The sequence below is a fragment of the Chrysochloris asiatica genome, unplaced genomic scaffold (genome assembly GCF_000296735.1).
Source record: "Chrysochloris asiatica unplaced genomic scaffold, ChrAsi1.0 scaffold00039, whole genome shotgun sequence".
Taxonomy (NCBI): Eukaryota; Metazoa; Chordata; class Mammalia; order Afrosoricida; family Chrysochloridae; genus Chrysochloris; species Chrysochloris asiatica.
In genome coordinates, this window is record NW_006408557.1 from 9745707 (window position 1) to 9760115 (window position 14409).

The window sequence follows — 14409 nt, forward strand, 5'->3', positions numbered from 1 at the left end:
TAAATGCCATGCTTTAAAAGAAAGAGCTTCTCTGATTCCAGGAGGAAGTTATAAACTTTTGTTAGCGAATACTTCCAGCACCAGACAATTACCCTCCTGCTGTGTCAGTGAAGCAGATGAAAGTCTGGCTTTTGCTTTCATCTATGGGGAGGGGGGAAGTTTTGTTTTCAACATGAAAAGAACATTTTTGTTTGTTTTTAAAAGTGCTGTTCATTGTTGTTGTTGTTGTTGTTAAGTGCTGTTGGGTCAGTTCTGACCCATAGCAACCCTGTATAGGGTTTCCAAGGAGCAGCTAGCTGGTGAGCTTGAACCACTGACCTTGTGGTTCAAAGCAGCTGATGAGCTCATTATTAAACTGAACCTTTCTTTCTTTCCTTTTTTTTTCATTGTTGAGACTATACACTGCAGAACATTCAGTAGTTTCTACATGATAATTCATTCACATTCATTTCATTTTTCTAGTTGTATAACCATTGTTGTCCTCCTTTTCTGAGTTTCTCTATTATTAATAAAAACTCAGTGCTCCCTAAATTTCCTGTCTAATCCATTGTGTGGCAGGGGTCACTTTGATCCCAGATAGATAGATCCTAAAAGAGCACAAAGCTCAAGGCAGACATTCTTTACTAGTTAAGCTGAACTATTGTCTGCTGGAAAGCGATATGTAAAAGACTGAAACAAGACCTTTGCCTCACACCCTATACAAAAAATGAACTCAACATGGATTAAAGATCTAAATGTGAATCTTAAAATTATGAATATAATCAATGAAAAAATAGGGATGAACGTGAGGGCGCTAATTCAGGGCATATACAGACTGCCACACATTTTGAAAAATACACAAACAAAAATAGACAAAATAGATGAGTAGGGCTTACTAAAATTTGAAAACTTGTGTGCATTAAAAGACTTCACCAAGAGAGTAAAAAGGGAACCCACAGACTGGGAAAAAATCTTTTGCAATGACATATCGGATAAGGGACTCATCTCTAAAATATATAGAAAAATACTACACATCTACAAAAACAAGACAAATAACCCAATCAAAAAATGGGCACAGGATATGAACAGACACTTTACCAGGGAGGAGATCCGGGCAGCCAACAAACATATGAAGAAATGATCACAATCACTAGCCATTAGAGAGATGCAAATCAAAACAACAATGACATATCATCTCACACCAGCAATAACAGCAAAGGTCAAAAAAGCTGAGGACAATAAATGCTGGTGGGGATGTGGAGAGACTGGGACACTCCTGCATTGCTGGTGGGACTGCAAAATGGTCCAACCTCTCTGGAAAGCAATATGGCACTTCCTCAAAAGGTTGAAAATAGAAATACCATACGATCCAGCAATTCCTCTACTTAGTATGTACCCACAAGAAAAGCGAGCCACAACACAGAAAGATATATGCACACCAATGTTCATAGCAGCACTATTTACAATAGCAAAAAGATGGAGGCAGCCAAAGTGCCCATCAACTGAAGAATGGATAAACTATTGACTGCTAAAAGAAGACTTAAAATTTAAGGATATTTCTGGTATAAGGTTTAAAAATTTTCTCAGGGCAATAGTTTCAAGGATTCATCCAGCCTTCATGGCACCAGAGAGTCTGGAGACCATGATAATCTGACATTTTGTCCTGAATTTTGCCTCTTTGGTTCAGGATTCTTCTATGAAATTTTGATCAAAATGTTCACTAATGGTAGCACCATCCAGTTCTTCCAGCCCCTGTAATTTCCCCTTTCCTTCCCACCTTGGTAACCACTAGTAAATTTTGATCTCCATACATTCACCTGTTCTTGTCTTTTTATATAAGTAAAGTCATATAATCCTTTTGTGATTGACTTACTTCATTCAACATAATGCCTTTAAGCTTCATTCATATTGTAGCATTTATCAAGGCTTCATTTTTCTTATTTGCTGAAAGTATTCCATTTCACATATATATTACATTTGTTTGGAGTCCTGGTATGGTGCTGTAGGATCAGCACTGGACTGCTAACCATAAGATCAGTGATTCAAATCCACCAGCCACTACTCAGAAACCCAATACAAGGTATCTGTGAGTCAGAACTGACTCCAAGGCATTTAACAATAACAGTAACCACATCTTTTTATACATTCATCATTGAGAGGCATTGACATGGTTTCCACCTTTTGCCTATTGTGAATAGTACTACAGTGAACTTTGGTATACAAGTATCTGTTCGATTCTCTGCCTTAAAGTCTTTGGGGTTTACACCTAGGAATAAACATAGGATAAGGACTGGACTGCTAGCTTCATTGTGGGAGAAAGATGAGGCTTTCTGTTTCGATAAAGATTTACAGCCTCGCAAATCCTACACGGGGTCACTATGAGTAGGATTCCACTCAGTGACAGTGGGTATGGTATTTTGGTTTATGGCAGTTTTATTTTTTGTCCTCTAAGGAACCTACCACATTGTTTTCCACAATAGTTATACCTTTTATAGCATGTTGGCTGTTATGTGACTCATAGCAACCCTGTTTCCAAGGATTTCCAAGGAGTGGCTTATGGTTAGCAGTCCAGTGCTTTTCCTACAGTGCTACACCAGGACTCCTTTATAGCATATTTGCTGTTGTTGTTAAGTGCTGTCGAGTCAGTTCTGATTCATAGCAACCCTGTATATGTTTTCCAAGGAGCTGCTGGTGAGCTTGAACTGCAGACCTGGTAGATCAAACTGACTTTGAGGTCCAGCACATTAACCCACAGTGCCACACCAGGCCCCCATACCATATAAGGATCCCAGTTTCCCCGCATCCTGGCCAACATTTGTTATTTTTTGTTTATAGTCACCATCTTTGTTGTTGTTGTTAAGTGCCATCAAGTCAATTCTGACCTATAGCGACCCTGTATAGGGTTTCCAAGGCACAGCTGGTGGGCTTGAACCACTGACTTTGCAGTTCAAACGACTTTACAGTCTGATACATTAGCCCACAGAGCCACACCAGGACTCCTCACCATCTTGTTGTTGTTTTATGCTGTGGAGTCGGTTTCAACTCATAGCAACCCTGTACAGGGTTTCTGAGGCTGTAAATCTTTATGGGAGCAGAAAGCCTCACCTTTCTCTCGCGGAACAGCTGGTAGTTTCAAACTGCTGACCCTGAGGTTCACAGCCCGATTTGTAACCACTATGCTACCAGAGCTCCTTGGTATTACTCTGATGACTAATGATATTGAGCATCTTTTCACATGTTTGGTAGACATTTTAATCTCCTATTTGATGAAATATCTCTTCAAATCCTTTGCCCATTTTTTATTGGGTTATTTGTCTCTGTTGTTTAGTTGTCAGAGTTTTAAATACGTTTGGCTATTAGATTCTTATCAAATATAGGAATTTCCAAAAATATTCTCTGTCGGTACTTCAACTTTTCACTTTTCTGGTAAAATCTATTGATGACCAAAAGTTTTTCATTTTTATGAGGTCTCATTTACTTATTTTGTCTTTTGCTGTATGTGCTTTTGTTGTTTTTTTAGATAATCCATTGTTAAAAGCCAGGTCCAACAGCATTGCCAATGCATTTTCTACTAAGAATCTAATGGTTTTAGTTTGCACATTTAAGTACATAGTTCATTTTGAGGAGCTCTGGTGCTACAGTGGTTAACAAAAATTCTGGTGGTTTAAACTCACTAGCTGCTCTGCAGAAGAAAGATGTTGTAATTTTATTTCCAAAAAGATTTGCTGCCTTCAAAACCTTATGGGACAGTTCTATTCCATCTTGTAGGGCTATTATGAGTCAGTAACAGTGGGTAATCCATTTTGCATTTGTTTTGGGTATGGTGTGAGACATACCTCATCTATCCTATGAGATCCTATCTCATTTTTCTGCATAAGGCAATCCAATTATCCCAGCACCATTTATTGAAGATACTCTTTTGTCCCTGTGAAATGGACTTAGCAGTTTGCTATAGATATTTGGGTTTCCCATGGATGTGTGGGTTTGTTTCTGGACTTTGAATTCTATGCCATTGGTCTATGTGTCTATTGCTATACCAGTACTAGGCATATGTTTTAAAATCAGTAAGTGTTAGTTCTCCTACTTTGTTCTTCTCACTCAACATTGCTTTATCTATCTGGGGCCTCTTGTCATTCCATATAAAGTTGAGAATTGCTTTTTCCATATCTGTAAAGAAAGCCGTTGGAATTTTAATCAGAATTACATTGAATCTGTAGATTGCTTTAGGTAGTAGTCTTCCATTCCATGAACATAGAACATATGAAGTCTTTTCTTATATCTTTCATCAGCATTTTATAATTTTAACTGTATAAGTCTTCCTAGGTTACATTTCTTCCTAGGTATTTTATTCTCTCAGATGTAATTGTAAATGGAATCATTTCTCTTTGAGATTTCTTATTGCTGGTATAAGAAATTCACCTAACTTTTGGTTGTTGACCTTGTACTCTGCAATTTTCCTAAATTCTTCTCTTAGCTCTAGAAAATTTCTTGTGAAAACTTTGAAAGTTTCCATATATAGAATCATGTCATACACAAATAGAGGTAATTTTGCTTCTCCTTTTCCAATCTTGTCGTGATCCCAGTTTCAAAGGGAGAGCTCTTAGTCTTTCTCCATTTAGTGTAACATTGGCTATTGACCTTGTCTTATGCCATCTATCATATTGAGGAATTTCCCTTCTGTTCCTGTCTCCTTTAGGATTTTCATGAAGAAAGTGTGTTAGATTTTATCACATTCTTTTTCTGCATCCATATGGATGGTCTTGTGGGGTTTTTTCTTTGTTCTGTTTATGTGTGGTATGTTATGTTGATTTTTCTAATGTTAAGCCATCCCTACATTTCTAAAATAAATCCCACTTGGTCATGACATATAACTCTTTTATTATGCTGCTGGATTCTGTTCATTAGTATTTTGTTGAGAATTTTTGTATCTATATTCACCCTGTAGTTTGGTTTGTTTTGCCTGTAGTTTTGTTTTGGTATCTTTATCCAACTTTGACATCCAGGTAATGCTGACTTACTAAAAAGAGTTAGGTAATACTTCTTCCTCTGTTTTTTGGAAGAGTTTGAACACGCTTGGTGTCAATTCTTCTCTAAATGGTTAATAGAATTCCCCAGTAAAGCTGGGGGTTTTTTGTTGTTGGTAGGATTTTGATCACTGATTCAACCTCTTCACTTGTAATGGGTCTTTTGAGACTATTTCTTCTGTCAGTTTGGTAGAGTCTGCTTTCACTTAAATTTTTTCTACATTTTTGTTCTCCATTCTCAGGAGAGCAGGCAGCCCCGACAGGTTGACTATAGTTAGAGATCAAATTTGCAGATCATTTAGCTGAAGGTATGCAGGCCACAGAAGTAGCTGCTGGGGAGCAGAGAGACATGATGAAGATCTCATCCTTCTATAGCCAATCCAAAGCCTTCTATGCTCTGTAGGCCAGTAACCACAGCTCTGTTATGCTATTTAAACTGGTATTTGCATTTATGGAAAGGGCATCATTCAGTCCCTTATAAGTGCATGACTCTTGTGGTAAAGTTATAATTTTGCTGAAATTGTAAACCTTGCTCTGATTGCATCCATATGTTTCAAAGTGTGGTAAATTTTGTAATTCTGGCATTTTGAGCTTTCTCCTGAGAGGTCTGAATTGATGAGAGCTATAGAGATTAAAATTTGATGTGAAAAGGAAACCCCTTCCACTCAACTGTAACATTCCTTCCAAATTTCAGCTCAAATATTGGCACATCCATGGAATCTGTCCTGAATACTAAAAAATCCATATTGATTTTTCTTGAAATGCAGCATTTAAATTCTCTACTACTCAGTTTTACACTTGAGACAGATGTTTAGTAAAGCTCAGTAACTTACAACTCTATAGTAGGATCTTCCAATGAGAAAGTAAGGAAAACTATTAAAATACCTCTAAATAACCATGCCATGTCATATATGCACTGGAAGTTTGTTGCTCATGATGTGCTAGGTTATGCCCAGTAATATGTAACTCCCAAATCTCAGTGGTGTGGCAACAGTAAAGGTGTTTTTCTCTTTCAATTTCCATGTCCCTTGTGAGTTAGCAAGGGGCTTTGCTCAGGACCCAGCCGAGGGAGCAATGTTTGTCTTGAATATTTCCAGTATTGAACAGAGAGAGCATTCAGCAGGGTCTTATATTAGCAATTAAATATTTTGCCCATGAAAATGATACTGTTGCACAAAATTCACTGTTTAACTATTCATCTCTAAATGAATAATAAATCACCAATGCCTATTTACTTTAATAAAACTATAAACTTGTGGAGCACAGAAACTCAGATCCTATATCTTCTAAATCCATCCTGCTTGTTACCTGATTTGGGCTCACAGTAGAGATTCAGTACATATTTTGACAAAGAATAGTCTCTAAATTTAAAATATTCTGTACTCAATCGTGGGCTTTTTAATGAACATTTGGGTTCCATCCTCATGATCCACTAAATTCCTTCACAAGCACCTATTTATATTTTAGGAAAATACATATATACATCTCCCAGTATTGTGCATCTTGAACACCCACTAATAACACAAGAAATCATTTCAAAATTATTTAATGTCCCCAAAGTAAGAGACAACTTATTTTAACCTTTTCTTGTGAATGGGGTGAAGGTTTACAGGCACAATCATCAGCTTCACAGTCAACAAATCATACGCTTTGTTTCATCTCATTGATGACAATTCCTTCCACGCAACAAGAGGTATCCTGCTTCCTCCCTCTGGCTCCTCTTTACATTCTACCCACTGTCCCATCCCTTCACAGTTTTGTTCTTAGGAAAATGTTGCCCTTTTTATTTTGAATGATTGACCACTCGGTGGTGAGATTACCTTACTAGTGTTGCTGTCCCCCCACTATATTCCTCTCTACTGCTTGGCTGAAAATTGGGCTAGATTGGTGACTTCTTTTCCAGACATCAAGGGTGGTTGACAGCCATAGTCTCAGGTTCTTCTACTATCTTTCTAACCACTAAACCCCTTCTTTGTTATTAATATTAAGTAATTTTGAGTTTTGTTCCACGTTTTCTCCCACTCTATCTGGGACCTTCTCATGGGATCCCTTTCAGGGCAGTTGGTAATTGTAGCCGGGAACCGTCTAATTCTTCTGGTCTCAGAGTCGTGAATATTGATGTTCACATGTTCCGTTAGTCCATTGGACTAATTGATTCCCAAGGCTCTTCAACTCTTATCACTCTTCTTTCTTCCGCACATGGAGAGACCAAGAGCTGTACCTTAGACAGCCACTCATGAGTTTTCAAGATCCCAGAAACTACTCACCCAACCACGATGTAGAACATTGTCTTTGTGGACTATGTTATGGCAATTGACCATGGAGAGGTACAACATACTTTAAATTACCCATATTTTTGTCAACATATTTGTGTATGCATCAATTCTTTCAAAATATATATATTTACCTAAAATTTAGAAAATATTAATTCCCAAACAAAAACTCAAGAACAGCTAAGGCCAATAGACCTGTTAGCTTCTATGTTGGGCATATGAATGAGTAGATAGATTAATGACTCACCCTTGTGTGTGTGCTTCTGTGATCCCACAGGAAAACACCTGTGCAAGTTGTTAAGTGCCATCTGGTCGGTTCAGACTCACGACAACCCTATATAGGGTTTCTGGGGAGCAGGTGATGGATAATGGAGACAATATAAGATGTGGCTGTTAATTGTGAGTGTGTGTATGTGTGTGTGTGGCAGGAGAGCTAACTGTAATCACCAGGGTGTGAAACTCAAGAGTATTCACTCTTTCTGCCCCCTCCCCAGGAGGCTACTATTTGACAAGTGCCTACGGAGCTCTTTCTCTGATAAAGAATTTCCAGGAAGAACAAGCTGCACGGTTGCTCAGCTCAGAGACCAGAGACACTCTGCGGCAGTGGCACAAGCGGAGAACCAGCAACCGGACCGTGCCTTCTGTAGATGACTTTCAGGTATGCAGCTGGGAGGCAGGGTTGCCCATAATGATTCTTTGTATGCCTAGAAGCCAGCGCTAGCTTGCAAAGCAAAACACAGGGCCCCCATTTTCCCCCTTGTTCAGTCATCCAGCGGAAATCGGCTATTTTAAATCATTCTCTGACCTTATTGTTTCACTTCTCTGTTTTGTTTTAAAAATGGGTTTGTCCCAAGTTTTACTGCACTTCAAAAACAAAGTTAAATTAAGGCAGAATTTCTCCCAGAAGGTCTAGTATGGATGGTAATCACTTGGGCAGGGAGGAAGTCACCAGGACAAAAGCAGCAGTTGGCATTGGGTATTTTATTACATTAAGAGATACCATGTATGAAGGAAACTGATCGAGTGGAGACTGCTGCCATCCTCCTTGGCTCTTTGAGAAGAGGGAGAGATGCAAGGATGACTTCCCCTCTCTCCTTCCCTTTTCTCTCCCCCAACCCCAAGCAAGACAGACACCACAGAATTTCAGTGCAGAGGTCAGGTCTAGGAATTTGAATGGGAGCCAAGTCTAATATAGGTCCCCAGGTTGGAAATGTTTATGACCAAACCATGAGCTGGTAACCAGGAATGTGTAATTCCCAAAGAGATGGTTTCTTAGAATTGGTAGGTTAGGGTAATAGAGGTCTTTATCAAACTCAGCAAATCCTGTTTGTCCATAGGCTATAAAATTATGTCTGTGCATGTCTTCAGATGTTGTGAAGGTTTTAGATCTGTGTGTGCCACAAATGTGGTAGCCTGTCTCCATATCAAATCTACCTGCCTCTTTTTGCCTTAACAATGCTCTGAAAATAGTCAAAATGTATATTCAGTTCAAAACCAGTGTATTTGTAGATGGCAAGATCAGCAAATTCTTCACCAAGACTGTCACATTCTTAGAAAATTTCTTTCCAGGCACATATATCCAAAAAGCAAGAAAATCTACAGTGTGCCCTTCTCCATCCACACCATCTTAGTGTAAGATCAGTACTGAGTTTAGAGATTTAGCAACACAGACTCTTGGAGGAAGATGATTATCTGAGGAGTGGGCTCCTGAGGCCATAGACTCTTTGGCGGAAGCCAAGAGGAAATGAAAACCACTCATGCTTTCATCGCCCTGCTTTCCACCTGGAGCTCAGAAAGCACAGAAGCAGTTACCCTGCTTCATCCCCTCATTGACCTTGACCATCGTGGAGATGTACACCTCTTAGAATAGACACAAAAAAGGGGAGTTTTCTGCACTCTATTTGGGTATAAAAAGACAAAGTTACATTTGGGACTCTTAAATCAGGGGTCACAGACAGTGATGTGTCCTCACATTGGAAGAGGCAGCAGGCCATAGTGGCAGAGACAGTAAATTATGGCTCTGCCACCCACTGGCCGTGTGATCTTTAACAAGTTGCTTAACCTCTCTTAGCCTCCATTTCTTCACTGGTTAAACAGGGATATTGTATCCTTTGTTCTCAGAGTTCTCATCAGTATTGAATAAATAAATACATGCAAAGGGCATAGGACCCAGCATAAGAGAAAGAGAGGGGTAAAAAGATAAAATGGAGAATAGCCACATCAAAGTATTCCAACTCAAGAACTTCAGAGTCTGTGTCCCTCCCTGTCACTCACCTTTCTGCAAATGTCTTCAGTAGAGCATGAGGCATAGCTCACATGTTCAGAATGCACCATCCTTCCCCACGAGTTTTCCCTTCTGTCATCCTAGTAGATCCCAGAGAATAACTCTTCCCTCATTCCTGAGGTGGGTGCCAGAATAATTTTTAATAAAAAATTTCTGGAGTCACAATTTCTGGAGAGGATAAGTTTAGAATCTTTGAGCCTAGTCTAGGATGTGCATACGTGTATGTGCGTGTATCCATGTGAGAGATTGCCAGCTCGTTCTGTTTCACAATAGAACACACCCAGCACTTTTCATAGTGCCCAGCCTGCAAACATCTCCTTTTATTTCCCAGCAATGCCACTTTGCACATAACCAGCTTCACATGCACAGTCATTGGGCTGAATCAATACCCTCCTCTGGATTTTTCCCCTATGCCACCCAGTATCTGACTGAACCGCATGATGCTGCCACTTGGAGAGGTCAAAATGGTCAGTTATCAAGTGGTTCAAGCTCACATTATTGTCCTTGCTTAGGTTCCATATGAAAGTGTGCCAAATGGAAGTACAGTACATGCTGTTGTGTTTCTTAACCCATCTTTGTGATCAGAACCGGAGCTGAATGGACTTCTTGCTTTTCATAGTTACAATAAATTCACATGTGTCAAATCAGACCATATAATTGTCCTCCCCACTGACCAAATTAAGATCAGCCCCTTTTCCTTGTAATTTGAGCCCTCAGGACTTCAAGTTGATGGCATGGTGAGCCCGGACTGCAAGGAGGCGCAGAGGTTAAACCTATTAGGGCATCTCAGCATGCCATTACCAGTCCCTCTGGGTATTTCTGAGTACCTCTTCTGAATTGTTGTTGTAGTTAAGTGCTGTCGAGTTGGTTCCAACCGATAGCAACCCTATATAGGGTTTCCGAGGAGAAGCTGGTGAGCTTGAACTGCCAACCTTGCAGTTCAAACGGCTTTGTAGTCTGGCGCATTAACCTGCAGCGCCATACCAGGACTTCTGAATGTAGGCTCTGACATTTCTTTTTCCACTCTGCAGAATTATCTCCGAGTTGCATTCCAGGAGGTCAGCAGTGGCTGCACAGGGAAGACTCTCTTGGTGAGACCTTATATCACTACTGAGGATGTGTGTCAGATCTGTGCCGAGAAGTTCAAGGTGGGGGACCCTGAGGAGTACAGCCTCTTTCTCTTTGTTGACGAAACTTGGCAACAGCTGGCAGAGGACACATACCCTCAAAAAATCAAAGCTGAGCTGCACAGCCGACCACAGCCACACATCTTCCACTTCGTCTATAAGCGCATCAAGAACGACCCTTACGGTGTCATCTTCCAGAATGGTGAGGAAGACCTTACCACCTAGAACACATGAGGGACTTCCCAGCAATGCAGCCAAAGGGAGTGAGGAGTGTTACTTTCTGACTTCCACGTGCTTGAACTTGAAAAGCGATCTCTCCATTGGTGACTGTGTGGTTCAGTGATTTGCCATGCAAGGACAACCTAGGCCAAAAGCATCTTTAGGCACATTGCCCCAGCAAAGTAGCTGAGGCTCAAGAAGTAGTAAAATTCTCCCGCTGTGATCGAGAATTCCATTCGATGGCTCACATTTTTTCTGAGATCGTCTGCTACCTACTCCCAGCCAGGTTCTGTGTTGCCTTAGCTGTATGTATATGTGCTGAATAAACGTTGTAAGGTACAAGCTCTCCTCTTGGCCTCACCAGTAGGTGTTTGACAAGACTGTCTGATGCAGAGCATCAGGTACTTTTCTCAACTCTATGGAAGCCTACATCCTTTTTTATTTTTACAAAGAACCTTTTTGTTTTTATATATTTCATGGAAATGTTTATAACAGTTGCAGGTTAACTGTCAGGATTGGTTTTTAAGATATTTTTATAAATTTTAAATGTGCTATAATTATGCATGTGATTTTAACATTTAATATTCGAGATAAATCTCTTGCTGGATTTGAGAGTATTACATTTGAAAAGTCTCTCTTCTGTAACTGGATGTTTTTGTAACTCTATGGGAAGAGGCTGCTGGGTTTCCTAGAACAATGTATTATTGACACTGGCAGAGGATGCCTTCATAAATCCGATGTACTGTTATCTTGTTCATGTGCCGTGATGGTGGGCTTTTCTGTTTTATTAAACTAATGACACTGAAAAATGAGGAAAGAAATGAATGTAGATAGAGTTGGAGAGAGAATAAACAGACTCTTAAAAAGGACTAAGGAGTGTGGTCTGCTGGTTCCGGTTCTTTGGAGGAAGTAGGAAAGGGTATAGAAGAAACTACATATGCTTCAGATTCCTTGTGAAATGCCTTGGAGTCGGTTCCAACTCATAAGGACCCTGTATAGACTTTCTGAGGCTTTTTAAATCTTGGCAAGAACAGAGCAGCTGGTGTGCTCAAAAGATGGACTTTATGGTCTGCAGTCCAGTGCTTATCGTATGGAGCCCTGTGCTCCCAATACTTCAAATATGTACTGTAAATATGCAATAAGATTTTGCAAGATCTGTCCCATGTGTTATTTACTTTTAGGAAAACAATTGAAAATCCCATGTGGAAAAAAAGGCAGTGGTAACACTTTTTTTTTACCTCCCACATAAATCCAAACTAACAGCATCAAATTGTTGGGGCAGAAACCAAATAGTGTATGATGTAGCTTTCAATGAGTTAAATAAGATGCTATTTGGGAAAGAGTTTGTGAAAGCAACAAGAAGTCCATCTGCCTAACAGGAATGTATGGAGAAGTTAAATTTGCATGTTATATGAGGTCTGCTGTGGGTACACAGACTGTGAGGGTCTTGTAGCCAAGTAACACAGGTAGTTACCAAACCATGTTGTACTATGTCAAGATGTGTCATCATGTACTTTGGTTGGCTTTGTACCTTGTACCATTTTTAGCCTTGACTTTACTGTGTACATCTAGAACCCTCAGTGCATACCATGTGTACTTTTGTAAATGATTTTTTCAATGGAACTTTGCACACAATACTTTGTAATATTGTATGATAATCATGTGTCAAAATAATTTTTCAACTATTGCTGGGTTGTCTTCTTTCTTTTCGAATCCAAATATAGTCCACCACCACACAATGAGATGGACATCTTAAATCTCAGCCAGTGTCTGTGGTTAGAAAATCTATAGAAAGTGAACAGAAAAGTCCATTCTCTTTGGAAGCTTGTGCACCAAGAATGGGGCAAAAAAATAAAGAGCAGCAGCAGATCATCTTCTGACTTAAAAAGGATTACCACCTGGAGCAAATCACAGCTGATCTGAACACAAGATTAGCTGTGGCCCTGCAGACATCAATTCCCCCACCCCTCCATTCTGATGCAACCCCATGCAGTACCCTGCCTGAGAGGTCAGAGCTTTATTAAAATCAGCAAAAGGCATCACTCACTGGAGACACTGAAACCCAGGATAATATGTCCATATTTAAAACTAAGGCCTTGCTCTTGCCATTGTCACATAATAGTTCTGGAGGAAATGGCAAGAGAGAACACTGTTAGGAATCTCTGGTGGCTCACACTTTGGGAATCAAAGTTTTGGACAGCCACTCCCTGCCCTGAGAGCCCATTATCCACTTGACACCAATGTCCTGGAGGATACTCTGGATCGCAGCCCACATTCTGAATGCTTTGGTCACAAACAGAGGTTGGTGTGTGCTTTTCCTTGGCAATTGTAATGGCAGCCTCCCAAACTAAATCCCACTGCCATCAAGTCTATTCGGACTCATAGCAACCCCGTATAGCGTTTCCATGGCTGCAAATCTTTACAGAAGAAGGCAGCCTTCTTTTTCCCCTGCAGAGCTGATGGTGGGTTTGAACTACTGACATTGTGGTTAGCAGTTCAGTTCTTACCCTACAGCATAGTCTACAAAGACATGAAACTGGGATACCCCTTAAAAAAAAAAAAGACCATCACATTGCAAAGTAATAATGGAAGAAGTTAGAGGTAGTTTAGTACCTAACAGATATTTTCCCCTTCTACTGCAATCAGATTAGGAGCTCTGGTAGCATAGTGGTTACAAACAGGGCTGTGAACCGCAAGGTTAGCAGTTCGAAACTACCAGCTGTTCCGCGGGAGAAAGATGAGGCTTTCTGCTCCCATAAAGATTTACAGCCTCGGAAACCCTGTACAGGGTCGCTATGAGTCAGAACCGACTCCACGGCACATAACAAAAACAAAAACCGCAATCAGATTAAAAACATCACAAGAAGGAAATAAGAAAGAAACATGGACATCTTTCTGAATGAACAGATCCTCTCAGATGAATCACCCTATAGAACACTTTCCTTTAGAATTGGGGGGAAAAGTGATAGCATCTTAAATGTCTCAGCTTAAGGGACTATGATACTCCCATTCAATGAAGAATTGGACTGTCACTAAAATTTGATGGCTGCTGAGGTGAATGTAATAACATGAACAAATGCTGAAAATGTAATAAAAGCACATGTAAAATTAGAAGTCAATAGAGAATAGAAACTAACTTCTCTGCCATATTCCTGGTGCCTGTAAGCATGCCTGGTGCATAGTAAGTGCTCAGCTAAGTGCATGTTGACTGAATGAAGGAAAACATAAGTTCATGAAGCCTTTCCAACCCATCATTAAGATGGATAAAGATCAGAACAAGGGATCAATGGACTGTCTGCTTTTTCTCTTTACAATTAAAAAACAACAATTAAAAGATCAATCCATACAGTTGCCCTCCCCTGTCTCCAAACTAAGATTCTTACAGTTCCCCTTGTACTTGGTAATCGACACATTCTTGATTTAAAGCAGGTCAGAATATCTCAGAGTGAGGCAGCATGTGGAATGAGAGCTAGATCAGAATAAGAAAAGTTCACTGAGCACAG

General features: G+C 40.0%; 1 protein-coding gene across 1 annotated transcript in view; it reads left to right on the plus strand.

The window, feature by feature from the left end:
• The window catches only part of RIN2 (Ras and Rab interactor 2), a 150430-nt gene extending 139518 nt beyond the window's left edge, over positions 1-10912 (plus strand). Inside the window, exons 11-12 of the mRNA XM_006860645.1 lie at positions 7771-7934; positions 10592-10912. Of these exons, the coding sequence (XP_006860707.1) occupies positions 7771-7934; positions 10592-10912 (485 nt within the window). The remainder of the gene's footprint in view (positions 1-7770; positions 7935-10591) is intronic.
• The last annotated feature ends 3497 nt before the right edge of the window (positions 10913-14409 follow it).